At 49.3% G+C, this 16,869-nt stretch overlaps 1 protein-coding gene across 4 annotated transcripts; it reads right to left on the bottom strand.

The window, feature by feature from the left end:
• Positions 1-4,072: 4,072 nt before the first annotated feature.
• On the bottom strand, positions 4,073-16,856 carry LOC105474231 (single-strand-selective monofunctional uracil-DNA glycosylase 1). Of its 4 annotated transcripts, XM_011728732.2 has the most exons (5): positions 16,548-16,771; positions 15,716-15,737; positions 14,927-15,186; positions 11,585-11,888; positions 4,073-10,550 (listed from the first exon to the last, which is right to left on the bottom strand). In XM_011728732.2, the coding sequence occupies exons 4-5, from the start codon at positions 11,867-11,869 to the stop codon at positions 10,023-10,025; spliced, it is 813 nt and encodes a 270-aa protein (XP_011727034.1). In that variant the 5' UTR covers positions 11,870-11,888; positions 14,927-15,186; positions 15,716-15,737; positions 16,548-16,771; the 3' UTR covers positions 4,073-10,022. The 4 variants fall into 4 exon arrangements, with proteins under 4 accessions (XP_011727034.1, XP_011727035.1, XP_011727036.1 ...); XM_011728733.2 differs by lacking the exons at positions 15,716-15,737; positions 16,548-16,771 and adding an exon at positions 16,778-16,828; XM_011728734.3 differs by having other exon boundaries at positions 14,934-15,186; positions 15,716-16,771.
• Between the last annotated feature and the right edge of the window lie 13 nt (positions 16,857-16,869).

Raw genomic sequence — 16,869 nt, 5'->3', positions numbered from 1 at the left:
TGCTTCTGCCCTTGTTTTCTCAATCTATTCTCAATACAGCAGCAAGAATTTTCTGTAAAGACAAGGCAGATCATGTCACTCCCTTGCTTGAAACCCTGCAGTGACTTCCCATGTTACTCGGAGTGTGAGTTTTACTGTAACTTTATTAGTCTCTACGTGATGTGGCTCCCCATCACCTCTTAGATCTCATCACTTATTCTCTTCCCTGATTTTCTCTGCTCCAGCCATATCAGGCTCATTGCTGTTCTTCCAACACACCAGACATGCTCACATGAGGGCTTTTGCCCTTGCTGTTCTCTTAGCCAGGAAACTCTTCCCCGAAATCTGCATGCCATGTAGCATCTGCTAAACGGCAGCTCCATATGTTGGGGCGCCTGAGCAGGGATAAGGGAGTGAACTGAAGAGGAAACAATGGAGTCAGGTCCAGCACAAGAAACAAAATGCCCACTTTGCTTCCTCTGTCTTTCTCAGGTACCTGGCTTCAGGAGCTCACGGGGGGTCTCCTGTGGGCGGGGGGGACTTGCCCCACTGAAGTTTTTCAGAAAATACCCACCTCCATGCTAACCTCAGAAGAGCCTGAAGCCCTGAAGGAATCACATCTCTCTGGTGCTCCTGCAGACTTCCCAAAAAGGAACCACTCCCCTGACCTTGAATGTGGTGGTCCTCCCTACTCTGCTCCTAAAGGATGTAGGGAAGACTGGGTCTCTTCCAGTCGTCCACTCACCACATATGTATTCCTCCCGTCTCCCGCTGGGCCTAGGCCCAGGCAGGGTAAGCCCACCACCCGCTCCCACTCTTCTTAACCTAGCTTCCCTTCCTTTCCTCCCCGGCCCTTTCTAGGCTGTTCCCAATCTGCAGGCCTTCCCCACAGGCACACAGGTGGAGAAAGGCTGAGGACTCTGCGGAGAGCCTGGTGTGGTGGGCTCTCTGAGTCATGGGGAGAAGGCAAGGCGGCTTGAAGGAAAGGGTTTGAGGGTGGAAGGATGCAGAAGGCCAGAGACAAGAAGACCGGAGGAAAGACAGCCAGAAGCTGTGATGACATGGTGATCCAGAGAGAAGTGGAGGCGGCATCCGCCAGAACAGGGGGTCAAAGTCAGAGGCAGAAACAGCAGCGAGAAAAGCAAAAGCTGACAGATGGCAGGAGCCACAGACAGGCAGCGCAAGAGAGAGGCAGACACCCAGAGACAGACCAAACGGGAGAGGCATCAGGAGACGCGGGAGCAGCCGGAGAGGGAGGTTAGGGCGAGGTGCATGCACCCCAAGAGATGGAGAGACAGAGACCAGAGCGAGAGACACGCACGCGGACAGACCAGAAGGCTGCAGAGAGGGCGAAGGAGAAAAAAGTGTCTAGGCGGGGAGTGGCGGGAAGCGGCCGGGAGCGGGGCGGGCGCAGCAGAGCGGGCGCGGCGCCGGGAGCGGGCTCGTAAAAGCCGCGTCGAGCGGGGAAATTGCCGCCAGAATCGCTGAGCTCCACAAAACGCCGCCCGCGCGGCCCGCCGCCGAGCCCGCTCCAATCTCCAGCCTCATCGCCGCGCGGGCTGGTTATGCATTTAAATGTTATTTAATTGGATTGCGGAGGAGCTGGGGGCCAGAGCGGCCCTCCGCCCCCGCCCCGCACGCCCGGGCTGCTCGCCTCCTCTGCAAATCTGTTTTCCAAGTCACAGATTGCAGCACGCCCCCTCCCAACACGCTCCCCCCACCCAGACAGCTCCCCTTCGAGTCTGGGCTCCTTCTTCTGTTCCCCCGCCCAAACAGAGCCAGAGGACACTCAGAAAGACTCCACAAGCTCCCTGAAGATGCCCCAAAGAGGTTACACAAAAATACCAGACACACAAAGACACAACAGCAGCAAAAATGGGTCACACTCAATTACACTAGTGTCCATCTGGAAGACTGAAAACTGCAGACAAAAAAGATCCCATGATCACAGGAGGACACAAATGCATGTAATACAGTGGACTCCCACTCTAAGGGAACACACTACCCTACCCCTTAAAACGGTACTTGCGGCCGGGCGCGGTGGCTCGAGCCTGTAATCCCAGCACTTTGGGAGGCCGAGACGGGCGGATCACGAGGTCAGGAGATCGACACCATCCTAGCTAACACGGTGAAACCCCGTCTCTACTAAAAAATACGAAAAAAAAAAAAAAAAAAACCTAGCCGGGCGAGGTGGCGGGCGCCTGTAGTCCCAGCTACTCGGGAGGCTGAGGCAGGAGAATGGCGTAAACCCGGGAGGCGGAGTTTGCAATGAGCTGAGATCCGGCCACTGCACTCCAGCCTGAGCGACAGAGCGAGACTCCGTCTCAAAAACAAAACAAAACAAAAAAAACGGTACTTGCAAAGCGGCACTACCAAACACAAGAACAAAGTGATGGTAACTCAGTGATTCACAGGGGACACACAGACCTCCCTTACAGCCAGGCAATAAGCAAAACACATCCACACTCACGCTCGGAGCAAAGCCATCACACCCCAGTCACTCAGCTGTGTGGCCTTTCAGGGTTGAAGGCAAACCCCTTCCTTCAAAGACATTTTGTTCTTCTCCCAGGCCACAGAAGAAAGTATCATCACATGAGGTTCTGAGAGGGAGCTATCAGTTAGCAGGTTTCTCAAAACTGAACAAAAAAAAAAAAAAAAACCAAAATTATAGCAGGTAGGCTGGAGGGTAGACACCAGAAAGACCTTCTGAAGAAGACAAAGTGTGAGATCCCAAGAGGAGAGGCTGGGCATTTGTGTGAGGTTGGGCTTCTCCCAGTTAACTGTGACAGGAGACCGTTTTTTGCTGCCTGAATGAGGTGTTAGCACCATCCAGGTAGATGCAAGGACAGAATGACCTTCAAAGACATGTCCTCCACACACTCCTAACCAGCAGACAGGAAATTGCTGGCCTGAAATGATCAGGGTCAAGCTGCTTCAATTAATGAAAATGGAAATGGCAACCTGGCTTGGCACAGGCCACCATGGAGGACTGTTCTGGGCTCTCAGCCATCCCTCCTGCAAGCCAGGACTAGAGACAGACATCAGGCTGAGGGTCCTTGAATGAGATGTAGGGGCAGAAGAATAGACAAGAAGATGTACAGGAAAATTCTTTTGCAGGTGTTTTGTTTGTTCTGTTTTGTACTTGAGAGAGTGAGGGCCAAAATAAGGAGGGAGAGAAAGTAAGTTTCCCCAAATACATTATAATTCAACCTTGACTGGTAAGCATTGGCTCAAGCTAGGCTGGCATTAAGGTCTCTGAAGAAGAAAGCAATTCATCTTCCTCCAAAGTAATTTATTTCTATATCACCTGATGGTCATAGCTGGGAAGTTTATCCATGTGTCTAACCTCAATGTCTCAAGCTCCAGTTAAGTTCTTTACTTCTTTGGAGCACTAGGGAAGAAGAGGAAACAGCTGCCCTATATCCTCCTAAACAAGAATATTCAGAGTCAAGACTTAGTCTGGGATAGGCCACAATCTCTATTCCCTTCTTCCATTCCATCACTAGCTTCTCTACCCCAGCTGCGGCCAGGTTGCATTTCCAGTCTTTTTTGATCTGCTACCTTGACATCGCCTGCCACCATCTGCTAGTTTTCCATCCCCAAAGTTAACAGATGTGTTCTGAAAGGAACCTCCACTTCTCATCTTCCATAGGGACACGCCCAACCCTTGGCTCTTGCCTAATTCCTGGCATCTGAGCCCCTCCCCTCATCCTGTTTCCTAGGCCCTTGCAGTTGGGGCTGAGAAATTCTTGGACGTATCTGACACAGTGGTCCCCTTTTGCAAATATCCACTCCGTGGAGGTGGTAAGATTTAGCAAGTGATGAGATAAGAAATCTCCAGTCACTGCCCTTTCTCACAGGCACACACACCTCCTCCCCAGACTCTGAGGACTAATCACTTCCTCATTCAGTGTGCCCAGAGCGCTGTGTTTATAACTTGTTCACAACATGCTTTCAGCTTGATTTATACTATAATTATATGCCTGTATCTCCCAGCACTAGACAGTGAACAACGTGAGGGCAAAGAATCATCTAATTCACCTCTGTCACTCCCTACAGTGCCTAGCACAAGGAATGACACACACACACAGCAGACATCAATAAATGTTTATTGAATTGAAAAAGGAAAGTGAGACCACACAGTGGCCAAATTCAAGACCCAATTTTCCTTTAAGCTATCCTGTATCAGTAAGGGAGAAAAAAAAAAAAGAGAGAGAGAGAGAGATAAAAGGCTGGGGCCAGGCGCAGTGGCTCATGCCTGTAATCCCAGCAGTTTGGGAGGCCGAGGCAGGCGGATCACTTGAGGTCGGGAGTTCGACACCAGCATGACCAACATGGAAAAACCCCGTCTCTACTAAAAATACAAAATTAGCCAGGCATGTTGGCACATGCCTGTAATCCCAGCTACTCAGGATGCTGAGGCGGGAGAATCGCTTGAACCCGGGAGGCAGAAGTTGTGGTGAGCCAAGATCACACCATTGCACTCCAACCTGGGCAACAAGAGCAAAACTCCGTCTCAAAAGAAAAAAAAAAAAGAAGAAGCTGGCCATGGTGCCTCATGCCTGTAGAAAGTTTTTTCTACAAAAACTTAGCGGGGTGTAGTGGTGCATGCCTATAGTCCCAGCTACTTGGAAGGCTGAGATGGGAGGACACCTGAGCCCAGGAAGTCAAGGCTGCAGTGAGCCATGACCGTGCCACTGCACTCCAGCCTGGGAAACAGAAGGATACCCTGTCTCAAAAAGAAAAAAAAAAAAAAAAAAAAAAAACAGAGGTAAGAAAATTCTGTTTCTTCACCAACACAATCCACCCCTCAGAATCTCAGAAGCCTCCCAACCCAAGCACAGCCTTGGTCTCTACCAAGTTGAGTTTGTGTGTTTTGGGGTGGGACCGCCATCATTCCTCTGAATCAGAACTTGAATCACCATTACCAGGCAGAAACAACAAACTCTAGAGAAACTAGTGTTTCTGGATGGCACACAGCCAGCTCTCCCAGACCAGATTCATGCATTACTTCCATGTCTGCTCTGAATACCTACTTTGTGCCAGGTGTGGGATTACATACCGGGGAAAGAAAAAGGAGACCCTGGCCCTTGCCTTCAAGACACTCAGGACACTCCTGCCTGAACCTTGGCTGCATATTGGTAGCATGGAGAGATTCTGTTGTAGACTGGTAGCAGGATGCCCCTCGCACCTCACAAATCAAAACATGTTGAAGTGCAGCTGAGACCCTTGTGTTTTTTTAAACCTCCATAGGTTAATTCTGATTCATAGGCAAGGTTGTAAGCCACTGATCTCTAGATCAGTGCTGTCCAACAGAACTTTCTGTGATAATGGAAATGTTCAATTTCTGTGTCATCCAATCAGCAGTCACTAGCCATGTGTGGCTATTGAGCACTTGAAATATGAACTGAAGAATTGAATTTTTTTCCTTAATTTTAATCACTTTGAACTAAAACAGCCACACATGGCTAGTGGCTACTGTATTGGTCTACAGAAGTCTAGATGACACCAAATTATTTCAGTTTGGCTTTAGAATAATTCTCACAATGCTGTTTTGTAGCAGCCAAAGGCTCCATTCTCTTCCACTCAGAAAAAAACAATGAACTTCCTTTCCCTGAGGACACTCTCATTTGCACTGAAGAAACTGCTCTAGAATGAATTGAAGGGTAAAAGCCAGTCTGGTGAGAGTAAGTCTGATCAGCTACCTAAGCCCCTAGACCAACTTCCAATCCTCAGACTGGAAAAAAGACACTCCTAAGTACCCTATTTGTTTACCGTTGACATTGGTTGGGGACAAAAAAAGCAGTGACATGTCTTTGTGTGCCTGTTATAGACTGAATTATGCCCCTCGCCCCGCCCAATTTGTATGTTGAAGCCCCAGTACGACTATATTTGGATATAGGGCCTTTAAAGAGGCACCTAAGGTTAAATTGGGTAATAAGGAGGGGGCTCATCCGGTATGACTGGTGTCCTTCTAAGAAGAGAAACACCAGGGAGGTACATGCTCAGAAAAGGCTATGGGAGGACACAGCAAGAAGGCAGCAATCTGCAAGCTAAGGAGAGGCCTCAGCAAAGATCAAATCATCTTGATCCTGGACTTACAAGCTCCAGAACTGTGAGAAAAGAAATTTCTGTTGTTTTAAGCCACCCAGTCTGTGGTAGTTTTGTTATGGCAGCCCTAGCAGCAGAATATAGTGCCCTCAGGAAAAGGCAGGCCCAGGACCTTCATCAACCTCTCCCACAAGATGCACCCCAGGAATTGAAAGCAACAGCCCCACAAGGACCCAGACCCAGCAGTGACTCTGCCATACCCAGGCCTTCAAGTCATTCTGGTCACTACTGTTCAAGTGCCTCTGCGTACTACCCAATCCTATCCCACTATCTCATCACCTAGAGACCCCAACTCTAGGCTTTCAACCAGACCTGCTATACCCCAGATGTCCTCCCTATAGACTCATCCCCTCCCTTCCCATCCGTTTCCCCACTGCACCCACACTGCCTCCTACATGGTTTGCCCCTTCATCTCCTTCTATGGGTTTCTACCTATCGTTGGGTATTTTCAGTGTGTGTTCTGTGTATCTCACTTCCCCCACTACACTTTAAATTCTCAAAGATTATTCTAGCACCCAAGGCCCTTCACAAGCTAGCTTCAATCTACCTCTTCATCTTTTTCTCCCAACTGGGCCAAGCCAATAGGAATATACTTGTATGTTAGTTAATATTAAGTGTCAACTTGATTAAAGGATGCAAAGTATTGTTTCTGGGTGTTTCTGGGTGTTGCCAGAAGAGATTAACATTTGAGTTAGTAGACTGGGAGAGGAAGACCCACCGACAGAAAAACCCACCCAGAATGTGGGTGGACACCATCCAATTGGCTGCTAAGGCGGCTAGAAAAAGCGGGCAGAAAAAAGGTGAAAGAAGCTGACTTGCTGAGTCTTCCAGCCCTCATCTTTCTCCCATGCTGGATGCTTCCTGCCCTCACACATTAGATCTAAGTTCTTCAGCTTTTGGACTCTTGGACTTACACCAGTAGTTTGCCAGGGGCTCTTGGGCCTTAGGCCACAGACAGAAGGCTGCACTGTCGGCTTCTCTCCTTTTGAGGATTTGGGACTTGGACTGAGCCACTACTGACTTCCTTGCTCCTCAACTTGCAGACAGCCTATTGTGGGACTTCACCCTGGGTGAGTCAATCATTAATAAACTCCTTTTCATACATACATGTATCATTAGTTCTGTCTCTCTAGACCCTAATACAACTTGCCACCCCTTGAACATAACAATGCTGTTCTCTAAGTTATCCAAAACTTTCCCAGTCTTAAGGCTACCTGAAATGCCGCCTCCTCCAGAGAGCTTTCCTTGATTATCTCAGCTTAATATATAATGAAATGATGGCTTCTATCTCTGTGCAGTTATTCCACAGTACCTAATCCAGTGCTCTGCAACATTGGACACTCACTACATAGCACTGACAAAAAAAAAAAAAAGAGAAGGAAAGGAGTCTACAGCATGTGGAGATTCAATACTGTAATGCAACTCTGACGCTAACTACAGGGAGTTAGTGCATACCCTATGGGTTTAAGGGCATAGTCCCCAACAAGACTGCTCTCACTTCAGATGTCAGCTACAAGCTCAAGGATCCCCAGACCACCTGCACTTCTGACCAACTGGCTATAAATTCAGGAGTTTCCATAACCCATCCCCCACCACCCTGAGGTTGCAGAATTTCCTAGAATGACTCACAGAACTAAGGAAAATGCTATACTTATGATTATAATTCTATCACAAAAGATACAAATCAGAACCAGCCAAATGAAGACAAATATATGGTAGAGTCCAGGAGTGTCCAGGCACAGATGTGTGCCCTCTGCTCATAGAAACAGGACATCCCCTGCACATCCCTCAGCACATCCATGTGTTCACCAGCCAGGAAGCTGACCAAAACCTCAGTGTCAGAAGTTTTTATATGGAGAGTTTTACCATAGGTATAATGTGGTTAAAATCATGGGCATGTGGCGGAACTCAATCTCTAGCCCCTCTCCCCTCCCTAGGGATCAAGCTGATATCATCCAGCTCAAAGTCCCAGCCATCTAACTGTATGGTTGGTCATTCTGGCATGGTCAGCCTCTATCCTCAGTCAGATCTTACCATAAACTCAGGTGTGGTCTGAGATCAAATTTCAGTATAAAATTAGGTGTGGCCTAAGGTCAAATCTCAACATAAATTCAGGTGTAGTTTCAGGGACCCGCCACGAAAAACAAAGATACTCCTATCACTTGGGAAATTCTAAGAATTTAGAGTCTTCTTCTCAGGAACTGAAGACAAAGGCCAAATTATTTATTATACAATGAAGTAGGGGAGGATTATATGAAAAATTTTATTAATTTTGGAAGCTGGAAATTACCTGTGTCCCAGGAGATGGGAAGTAGACCATGTGTTCCTCATTAAGGTGGTCTCAAGACCTGCTCTGCTTCCAACTTGGTTCACTTTCCCAGCCCTTACCAAACAAAGGGGCACCCAATCAACCATTCAGCAGACATAAAAAATGAGCTGGATCCCAGGTTCCCATCTGCCCCATCATCTGTTTCGAGCAGTGTCCACGGTATCATATAAGATCCCAACAGACACTTAACAGAGACCCTGCAGGTTTGGTAAGGCAATTAGAGATCTACCAAATCCAGCCAGGCACCAGCCCTTTGGGAGGCCAAGGCAGGTGGATCACTTGAAGTCAGGAGTTTGAGACCAGCCTAGCCAGCATGCTGAAACCCTGTCTTTACTAAAAATACAAAAATTAGCCAGGCGTGGTGGCGCATGCCTGTAATTCCAGCTACTCAGGAGGCTGAGGCAAGAGAATCACTTGAACCCGGAAGGCAGATGTTGCAGTGAGCTGAGATCACACCACTGCACTCCAGCCTGGACAACAGAATGAGATTCCATCTCAAAAAAAAAAAAAAAAAGAGATCTACTACATCCTTCTCCCAGCTACCCAAGAGAACCCCTTGCCAACAATGAAGAGGTAAGAGGGGGGAAATCTAAATGACTATCTTCCCCCTCTAGCATGCAAGAGGGGGAAGAAAGTAACAAGACAAAAGGCTTTGGGAGCTTTTAATGCTTAGAGTGAAAAAAAAATCACAGGCTAGGTTTTTCATAGTCATTGATCCATCTCTGACAAGGCAAGAATTCTCCCCTCACCCTGGCCACAGGTAGAAGCCCAGACTCTCCCCTAGCAAGGTATCCAGAATGGAGAGGGGCTACCCTTGTAGTGCAGTGCTGTGAATCCCCAACCCAGAGGCAAGAAAGCAAGAGGACTATGTAATGAGCACCCACATGCCAGGCCCATGCAAGGCACTTTCAAGTGTTATCTCAGTTAATCCTCATACCAACCCCATAAGGTAGGCATCCCCATTTTATAGATGAGGACCCTGAGGCTTAAAGAGGTTTATCAATTTGTCCATCAAAAAGTTCCAAGTCTCAAAGCTGGGATGAAAAGCCAGGTCTTCTGACTTTCACTCTGCCACACTGGATTTTTCCTCTGATCCAGCTGCAGCCTCCCATAAGAAGTTCACTCTTAATTTCATGTCCCATGCTTTGTCTTGGTCCCTGTGAGGAAAGGGGTCAGCTGAAGGTAGCTGTTCTATAAGGATGGGTAGGTGTCCTGGCAAGGTACTTCCATGGAAATAGTAAATGTGACCTTGGAAGTTACTGTCTAGGGCACTCTCAGCTGAATAGTCTCCCGAGGAAACACTGAGGTAGAGCAGTCTGCAAGTGCAAAAACACACCTTCTGCGGATTCCCTACAAAGTGGGGTCCCCTGAAAGGGGCAATGTTCAAAGGTAAAGAAAGCAGGAATCAGGAGGGCAAACAGGAGTAGTGTCAAAACTGCCACGGCAGGTTGGAAGACAGTTCAACAGATCAAAGAATACATTTCCCAGCGACCAGGGAGCACAGAAGGACCTTTTGCTCCAGTCCAGGAGATGTGTTGTCACCTGTTTGGCCAAGAATGACTTCGAGGTCTTGAACGTGTCGCATACAAGGCCCCAGGGGCACTCATTTCAACAGCAGTGGCAGCAGCCCCAGCTCATTCAATCTTTCCTTGGCCACTGCCTCCCAGCCCTTGTTGGCCTGTGGGTTACGGGGAGAGGGATGCAGGAGCCCTTCCACCTGGACCTCTGGCATCAGGCCTGCCAGAGCCCGTCGTGCCCGCTGCTCTGCCAGTCGCCCAACTCCCACCACCAGCCGCACCCCCAGCAGCTGCACCTGCCGGCAGAGGGCTGCATCACAGATCCGAAGAAGCTGTTCTCGCTGCTTGGCAGGCAGCTCAGCAGGGGTGAGGTTGCGCCCGCTGGGAGCCAGGAAAAGCAGAGGGCATAGATTGTGGACAAAACAGTGATGGAAGAACACCTCAGGCTGTCCACAGAGGTTCCGGAAAAAGCCCCAGAATCGGGCACCACTCACTTCTGACTGTGGACACTCCAGTCCCAGCACTGGTCGTTTAGGATGCTCTTGGGGAGGAGTCAGCACAGGCCCCCCAATGCCCAACCAGTCCCGGACCATGCTTACTTCCCCAAAGGGCACCTGCGAGGAAGAAAAGAGACATGAAAGGCTTCAAACTGGAGACCTGAGGCCCGGGCTCTGGACCGACTGACTTCTTTATACCTTCCATGAGAATCCAGCCTGCACCCCCCACCCCACCTTCACCCAAAGGCCTGAGACAAGGATTCTTGGCCCTATGGTTTGAACCTGTCCATCTTTTTCCATTTCTTCATTGTGAACTGTGGCTCAGAAGAATCTGTTTGCCTCTAGCCCAAGTAGTCTTTGGGACCAAGTACAGGGACTACATGGAGGTATCTAGCCCTACACAGGGTTTGATGGTTAGTACTGGGGACAGACAGATGGCCTGAGACAGAATGGCAGCCAGGGTTAAAGGAGGCACAAGGACAGGCTGACCACTGCTCTCTGGGTGCCCTCCCAGCCCCAAGCCTCAGGCTGTCATTTCCATCAATCATCATTGATCACCTTTCATCACCCAGTTGGGGTCAATAAAAGCGATTGAGCCTTCTGCCCTGAAGCCTCTTGCCCTCCCCCAACTGCCAAGCACCCCCACTGAGGGGCAGTCACTCATCCTGAGCTCTGAAAGAAAAGCGGGCAGGCACTGGAGGCAGGCTCTGTTTTGAACCTCGCCTTAGCTAGGAAACAGAACCCAGGTTCCCAGAACACCCTGCATCTCTTACATACCCACCCCTGTCAACCAGTCTCTTCTGAGGACCCAGCAGTCCTAGTCCCTCTTCTGACCCCAACCACACTCCAGGGACAGGGGAGATCCAGTAAAGGAAGGATGGGGCTGGTGGAAGGAAGGGCTCTCAGAGACAATTAGTGGCCAGCTCACAGGGAAAATGAAACTACCATTAATGTGCTTGGTTAATTACGGGCAGAGACGCTGGGAGAGGGCCTCAGACCACAGGAGCCAGTATGTGTGTTGAGAGAGAATGGGGTGAGGGGACCTACACACATCTACAGCCATGCACATGCTCCTTTTCTTCACAGCACACCCAGCCAAGCATCCACCTAGAGCCCCCCACTCCACCCACTGAGGCAGCCAAACCCTTTACCCCAGTCTGGGCCATGCCAAAAGGTCCAGGGTTCATGCCCAGGAAGAGCACTTCCTTGGGGCCTTGGCAGTAGCGAGTCACGTAGTTGCGATGTGGCTCCCATGCATACTCCAAGGGATTGTAGATGACGCCCACAGACTCCGAAAACTGCAGCTGGCTCAGCTCAGCACTGAGCCGAAGCTCCTCCTCCAGGAAGCTCTCAGCCAAGCTTCCAGGGCAGGGCTGGGGCTCCATCAGGGCACCTGCAGGCTCATGGATGGACCCCAGCAGGAAAGCCTGGGGCATATGGCCATGCTGCTGTCACCTGGGAAAAGAGATGGACAGAGGCCCCATCATCCCTCAGCCACAAAGTAGGAGGGATCCATGGTTGCCAGGGCCCCCACTACCATTTCCTGGGCTCAGAAAGGACCCTAAGAGACCATGTCAGTCATCTACCAACCACCAAGTAGGACTGAACTCATCTCAATTCACGGTAATGAAGGGCCTATTCCCTCCCCACTTCCAGTATCTGTCCTCTTCACATGGCACCTGGTGAGGATAAGCCATAGCCACCAAACATCTCCCACTCTAAATCTCCTTTCCATAAGGCATAGGTCTGAGTCACTAGTTCCTGGGCTATGCCGAGCACATAGTAGGTTTTCAATGAACATTTACTGGTGGCATCCTTTCAGCACCTTTAATGTCATCCTAAAAAAGAAAAGCCCAGCCAGAATGAACTGTGTTCTGGAAAGCACGGTGCTGAAGAATGAAATGCAAGTGCACAGCCATAGCCCAGAGACCTGGGAAGGCTAATTACAATAGCTTCCAGGTGGTAAGCGACTACTCTGCGCCAGGTACACCTCATTGATCCTCACAACAATCCCATGAGGTGGGTATTACTGCTCCCCTGTTATAAGTGAGGACACTGAGGCTTAGCAAGATTAAGCAACTTGCCCAAGGTCTTGCAGTTAGTAAGAAATAAAGCTGGGATTTGATTGAGCCCAATCTCTCTGGCTCAAGGCTATGCTTTAACCGCCCACACCATCTTGCCTTAGATGGTTTGATCAGCCACCCTGCCAATTCTACAACCCCCTAACCCCAGCCTGGCTTCTTTCCCACATTCAGGAATACCTAGTAGGATGATTACAGACTCCTCATAGAATCTTACAAGCTATGCAACCACGGCCAGAGCTTCGGGTTTCTGCCTTCAAATACAAAGAATAATAATATCCACTTAATAATGTTGACATAAGGAAGGGCAGGCACAGTGGCTCATGCCTGTAATCCCAGCACTTTGGGAGGCCAAGGCGGGTGGATCACCTTAGGTCAGGAGTTCAAAACCGGCCTGTCCAACATGGAGAAACCCCGTCTCTACTAAAAAATACAAAAATTAGCTGGGCGTGCTGGGCAAGGTGGCTCACGCCTGTAATCCCAGCACTTTGGGAGGCCGAGGTGGGTGGATCATCTGAGGTCGGGAGTTGGAGACCAGCCTGACCAAAATGGAGAAACCCCACCTCTACTAAAAATACAAATTAGTCAGGTTTGGTCATGCACGCTTGTAATCCCAGCTACTCGGGAGGCTGAGGCAGAATCATTTGAACGCGAAAGGTGGAGGTTGCAGTGAGCCGAGATCGCGCCATTGCACTCCAGCCTGGGCAACAAGAGTGAAACTGTGTCGCAAAAAAATAAAATAGCTGGGCATTGTGGTGGGCGCCTGTTATCCCAGCTACTCAGGAAGCTGAGGCACGGAGAATTGCTTGAACCCGGGAGGTGGAGGTTGCAGTGAGCCGAGATCGCGCCACTGCACTCAAGCCTGGGCAAAAGAGCAAGACTCTGTCTCAAAAAAAAAAAAAAAAAAAAAAATTTGCCACGTGCAGCAGCTCACGCCTGTAATCCCAGCACTTTGGGGGGCTGAGGCAGGTGAATCACGAGGTCAGGAGTTCAAGATCAACCTGGCCAACATGGTGAAACCCCGTCTCTACTAAAAATACAAAAATTAGCTGGGCATGGTGGCACATGCCTGTAATTCCAGCTACTCGGGAGGCTGAGGCAGGAGAATTGCTTGAACCAAAACCTGGGAGGCGGAGGCTGCAGTGAGCCGAGATCATGACACTGCACTCCAGCCTTGGCTACAGAGGGAGACTCTGTCTCAAAACAAACAAACAGGCATAAGGATGGAATGAGATGTTATGTTTAGGTGAAGGGAGAAAAGGAAGAAATGGGAGAGGAAGAAGAAAGGGAAGAGAGAAAGGAGGTGGGAGGAAGGAGAAGGGAGGGGCAGGGGTAGAAGGAGAGGAGACAGCAAGCTTCGTAAACTGCAAAGGCCATTCCTTCGATCCACTCCCATTCAAACCCAGTGTTCCAACCTGACCATTCTACTTACATTTTCAAAATGCCTTTCCTACCTCAGCTCCCAAAATTTTGCATATACCATTTCTACAATCCAACCAAATACACTCCTGAAGTCAACCAGGACATCATCCAACAGTCATCCAGTCAACTAGGACTGTGATTCCCCAACCTGCCCACATATCCAAATCACTCCCATCTTTCAAAATGCAGCTCAAACCATCCCTTTGATAAAGTCTTCCCTCCTCAGAACAGTGCAGTATTTGCCATAGTGTCCCACCCCCACCCCCAACACAAGTAGGTCCCATGTGAGGCCTGGGAATCTATGTTTTGTTTTGTTTTGAGACAGTCTCACTCTGTCGCCCAGGCTGGAGTGCAGTGGCGTGACCTCAGCTCACTGCAGCCTCTGCCTCCCAGGTTCAAGTGATTCTTCTACCTCAGCCTCCTGGGTACTGGGATTACAGGCGCGCGCCACCACGCCCAGCTAATTTTCATATTTTAAGTAGAGACTGGGTTTCACCATGTTGGTCAGGTTGGTCTCGAACTCCTGACCTCGTGATCTGCCCACCTCAGCCTCCCAAAGTGCTGGGATTACAAACGTGAGTTACCGTGCCCAGCCTGGGAATCTGTATTTTAGAAAAGCTTCCCAGGGTGATTCTGATGGTTGGTGAAGGCTGAGAACCACTGTGTAGCACCATGGTTACCACTGTCTTAATGAATTCCTTTTGCCTCCCCAGCTAAACTTGGGCAGATCAAGAGCCAGGCCCTGTTCAATCTCCCTCCATAAGCCCAAGGTCCTGGCCCTTATTAGGCACTCAACAAACACCTGCTCAGCAATGTCCATCATCTTTTTCACTTTTGTTTAAAACTACCTTCTATGCTGGGCACAGTGGCTCATGCCTGTAATCCCAGCACTTTGGGAGGCCAAGGCAGAAGAACTGCTTGAGGCCAGGAGTTCAAGACCAGCCTGGCTGACACAGTGAGACCCCATCTCTAAAAAATAAAAATAAACACCTTTTACCAAGGAGGCACTCCTGATGGATCCCTCTCCACTTCTATATCCTGAGTTCACTCAAGGCTCAGCTGCCCACTCTGCACTCTGCTTGTTTTCCAGGCCCTGGGTCTGTGGCCATCATATCTGCGTCTCCCATGCGACAAGAACCATTGTCATTCCTTCTTCTCAAGTTTCTGCCTGGGTCATCTGTGACCTCTTCTCCAAGATGAGAACTCAAGGTTGACACAACAGCTTGATAAACCTATTTTCTCACCCTAGCCTAGAGGAAGTGGGAAAGAAAAAAAAAATCAGAGGCCCAACTTAAGAAGTCCTTCCCTGACTGATCTCAGTAGTTTTTAACTGATCGGTTGTCCAGGTGGCTACCCAGGACAAACTGGGCTCATACAAAAGCTGAGAAGGGTGCTGTGGAGAACGCCAGTGTTTCAGAGGACCTTGCTTTGCATCTCCCCATGCAATACCAACATTAGCAGATTAGCTGCTCTAGCTCTAGAATCTCAAGAGAAGTCTTGAGCCTACCTTTGACATTTAGACACCTGTGCTGGAAACAGCAAGGCCAGGGAAAAGAGTGACAAGACACTACTTTCATTGTTCCATAACTTCAAAGCCTGATCTCATAGCAAGAACCACAGGCTGGAAGGCAATTGGTTTGAATTCTACTCCTGTTTCATCTCTAAGAAGGTTCTCTTGAGCAACTCATTTAACTCTCTTCTCTATGAAAATCACATATTCCATCCAACCTACCACCTGTTAACTCATTTATTTTTTTTCAATACTTATGAGTCTCTTACATGACAGGCACTACAGCAGTCTCTTGGTGAGGAAGAAATCCAAAATAAGTAAAATGTAGCCAGGGCTTTCCGTAAGCTCATAAACTGCTGTGAGGGCAGATAAACAACTAACTGTAATACAGTGTGATGTGAGCTTTAAAACCCGGAACAAAACACTAGAAGAATTCAAAAAAAGAACTTGTAAGTTCTACCCAAAGTCGCCTCAAGAGCCAGAGGCTTAAGAAATGTAGACATTTTATAAAATACAGTGTCATATTACATTAAGCACAAAGGCAGTGGAGTTGGACCCAGCGATAAGGCTGACCACCAAGGCCAGACTTCAGACTGATGTCAAACTTCTCTGACATCAAATCCGGGAAGTGAGGAAGGAATCGAAGACACGTATGCACTCCCCTGTCCCTTGGAGCGGAGTCCAAGGGACAATAAGAAATACCCTTAAACTAAATAATAATAATAAAGCATAGGCTGGGCGCGGTGGCTCACGCCTGTAATCCCAGCACTTTGGGAGGCCCAGGCGGGCGGATCACGAGGTCAAGAGTTCGAGACCAGCCTAACCAACATGGTGAAACCCCGTCTCTACTAAAAATACAAAAATTAGCCGGGCATGGTGGCGCGCGCCTGTAATTCCAGCTACTCAGGAGGCTGAGGCAGGAGAATCGCTTGAACCCGGGAGCCGGAGGTTGCAGTGTGAGCCGAGATCGCGCCATTGCACTCCAGCCTGGAAGACAGAGCAAGACTCCGTCTCGGAAAAATAAATAAATAATAATAAAGCATAAATTCAAAAAGACCATTTCATCTGGGTCCGAAGGGGCCGACTACTAAGGCATCATACAAAACCTCCGGGGGCGCTCGCTGGCTCTGGACGACAGGAAAGCCTTGATCCTGCAGACCTCCCAGGCGGTTTCATAGGCTGGGCTCTCCCTGCACCGAGTCTAACCCCATACGGAGAGACGGACCCCAAAACATAGAAATCCTGACTACCCTCTCGGCTCAGCCCCGACGACCCTGGGAGCCCTCAACTTTCCCCCACAGTCCGAGGTTCCCAGCCTCCTCCTTCCTCACCTGGTCCAGCTCCCCATCCCGTTTCCGGTTCCTTTCCCCCGCAAACCCAACCCCCGGCGCTAAGGACAGTGGGAGTCGTAGTCTACATTGTT

Source organism: Macaca nemestrina, chromosome 10 (assembly GCF_043159975.1).
Source record: "Macaca nemestrina isolate mMacNem1 chromosome 10, mMacNem.hap1, whole genome shotgun sequence".
Classification (NCBI taxonomy): domain Eukaryota; kingdom Metazoa; phylum Chordata; class Mammalia; order Primates; family Cercopithecidae; genus Macaca; species Macaca nemestrina.
The sequence above is the reverse complement of the archived record's forward strand: the minus strand, read 5'-3'. Positions and strand labels throughout refer to the sequence as shown.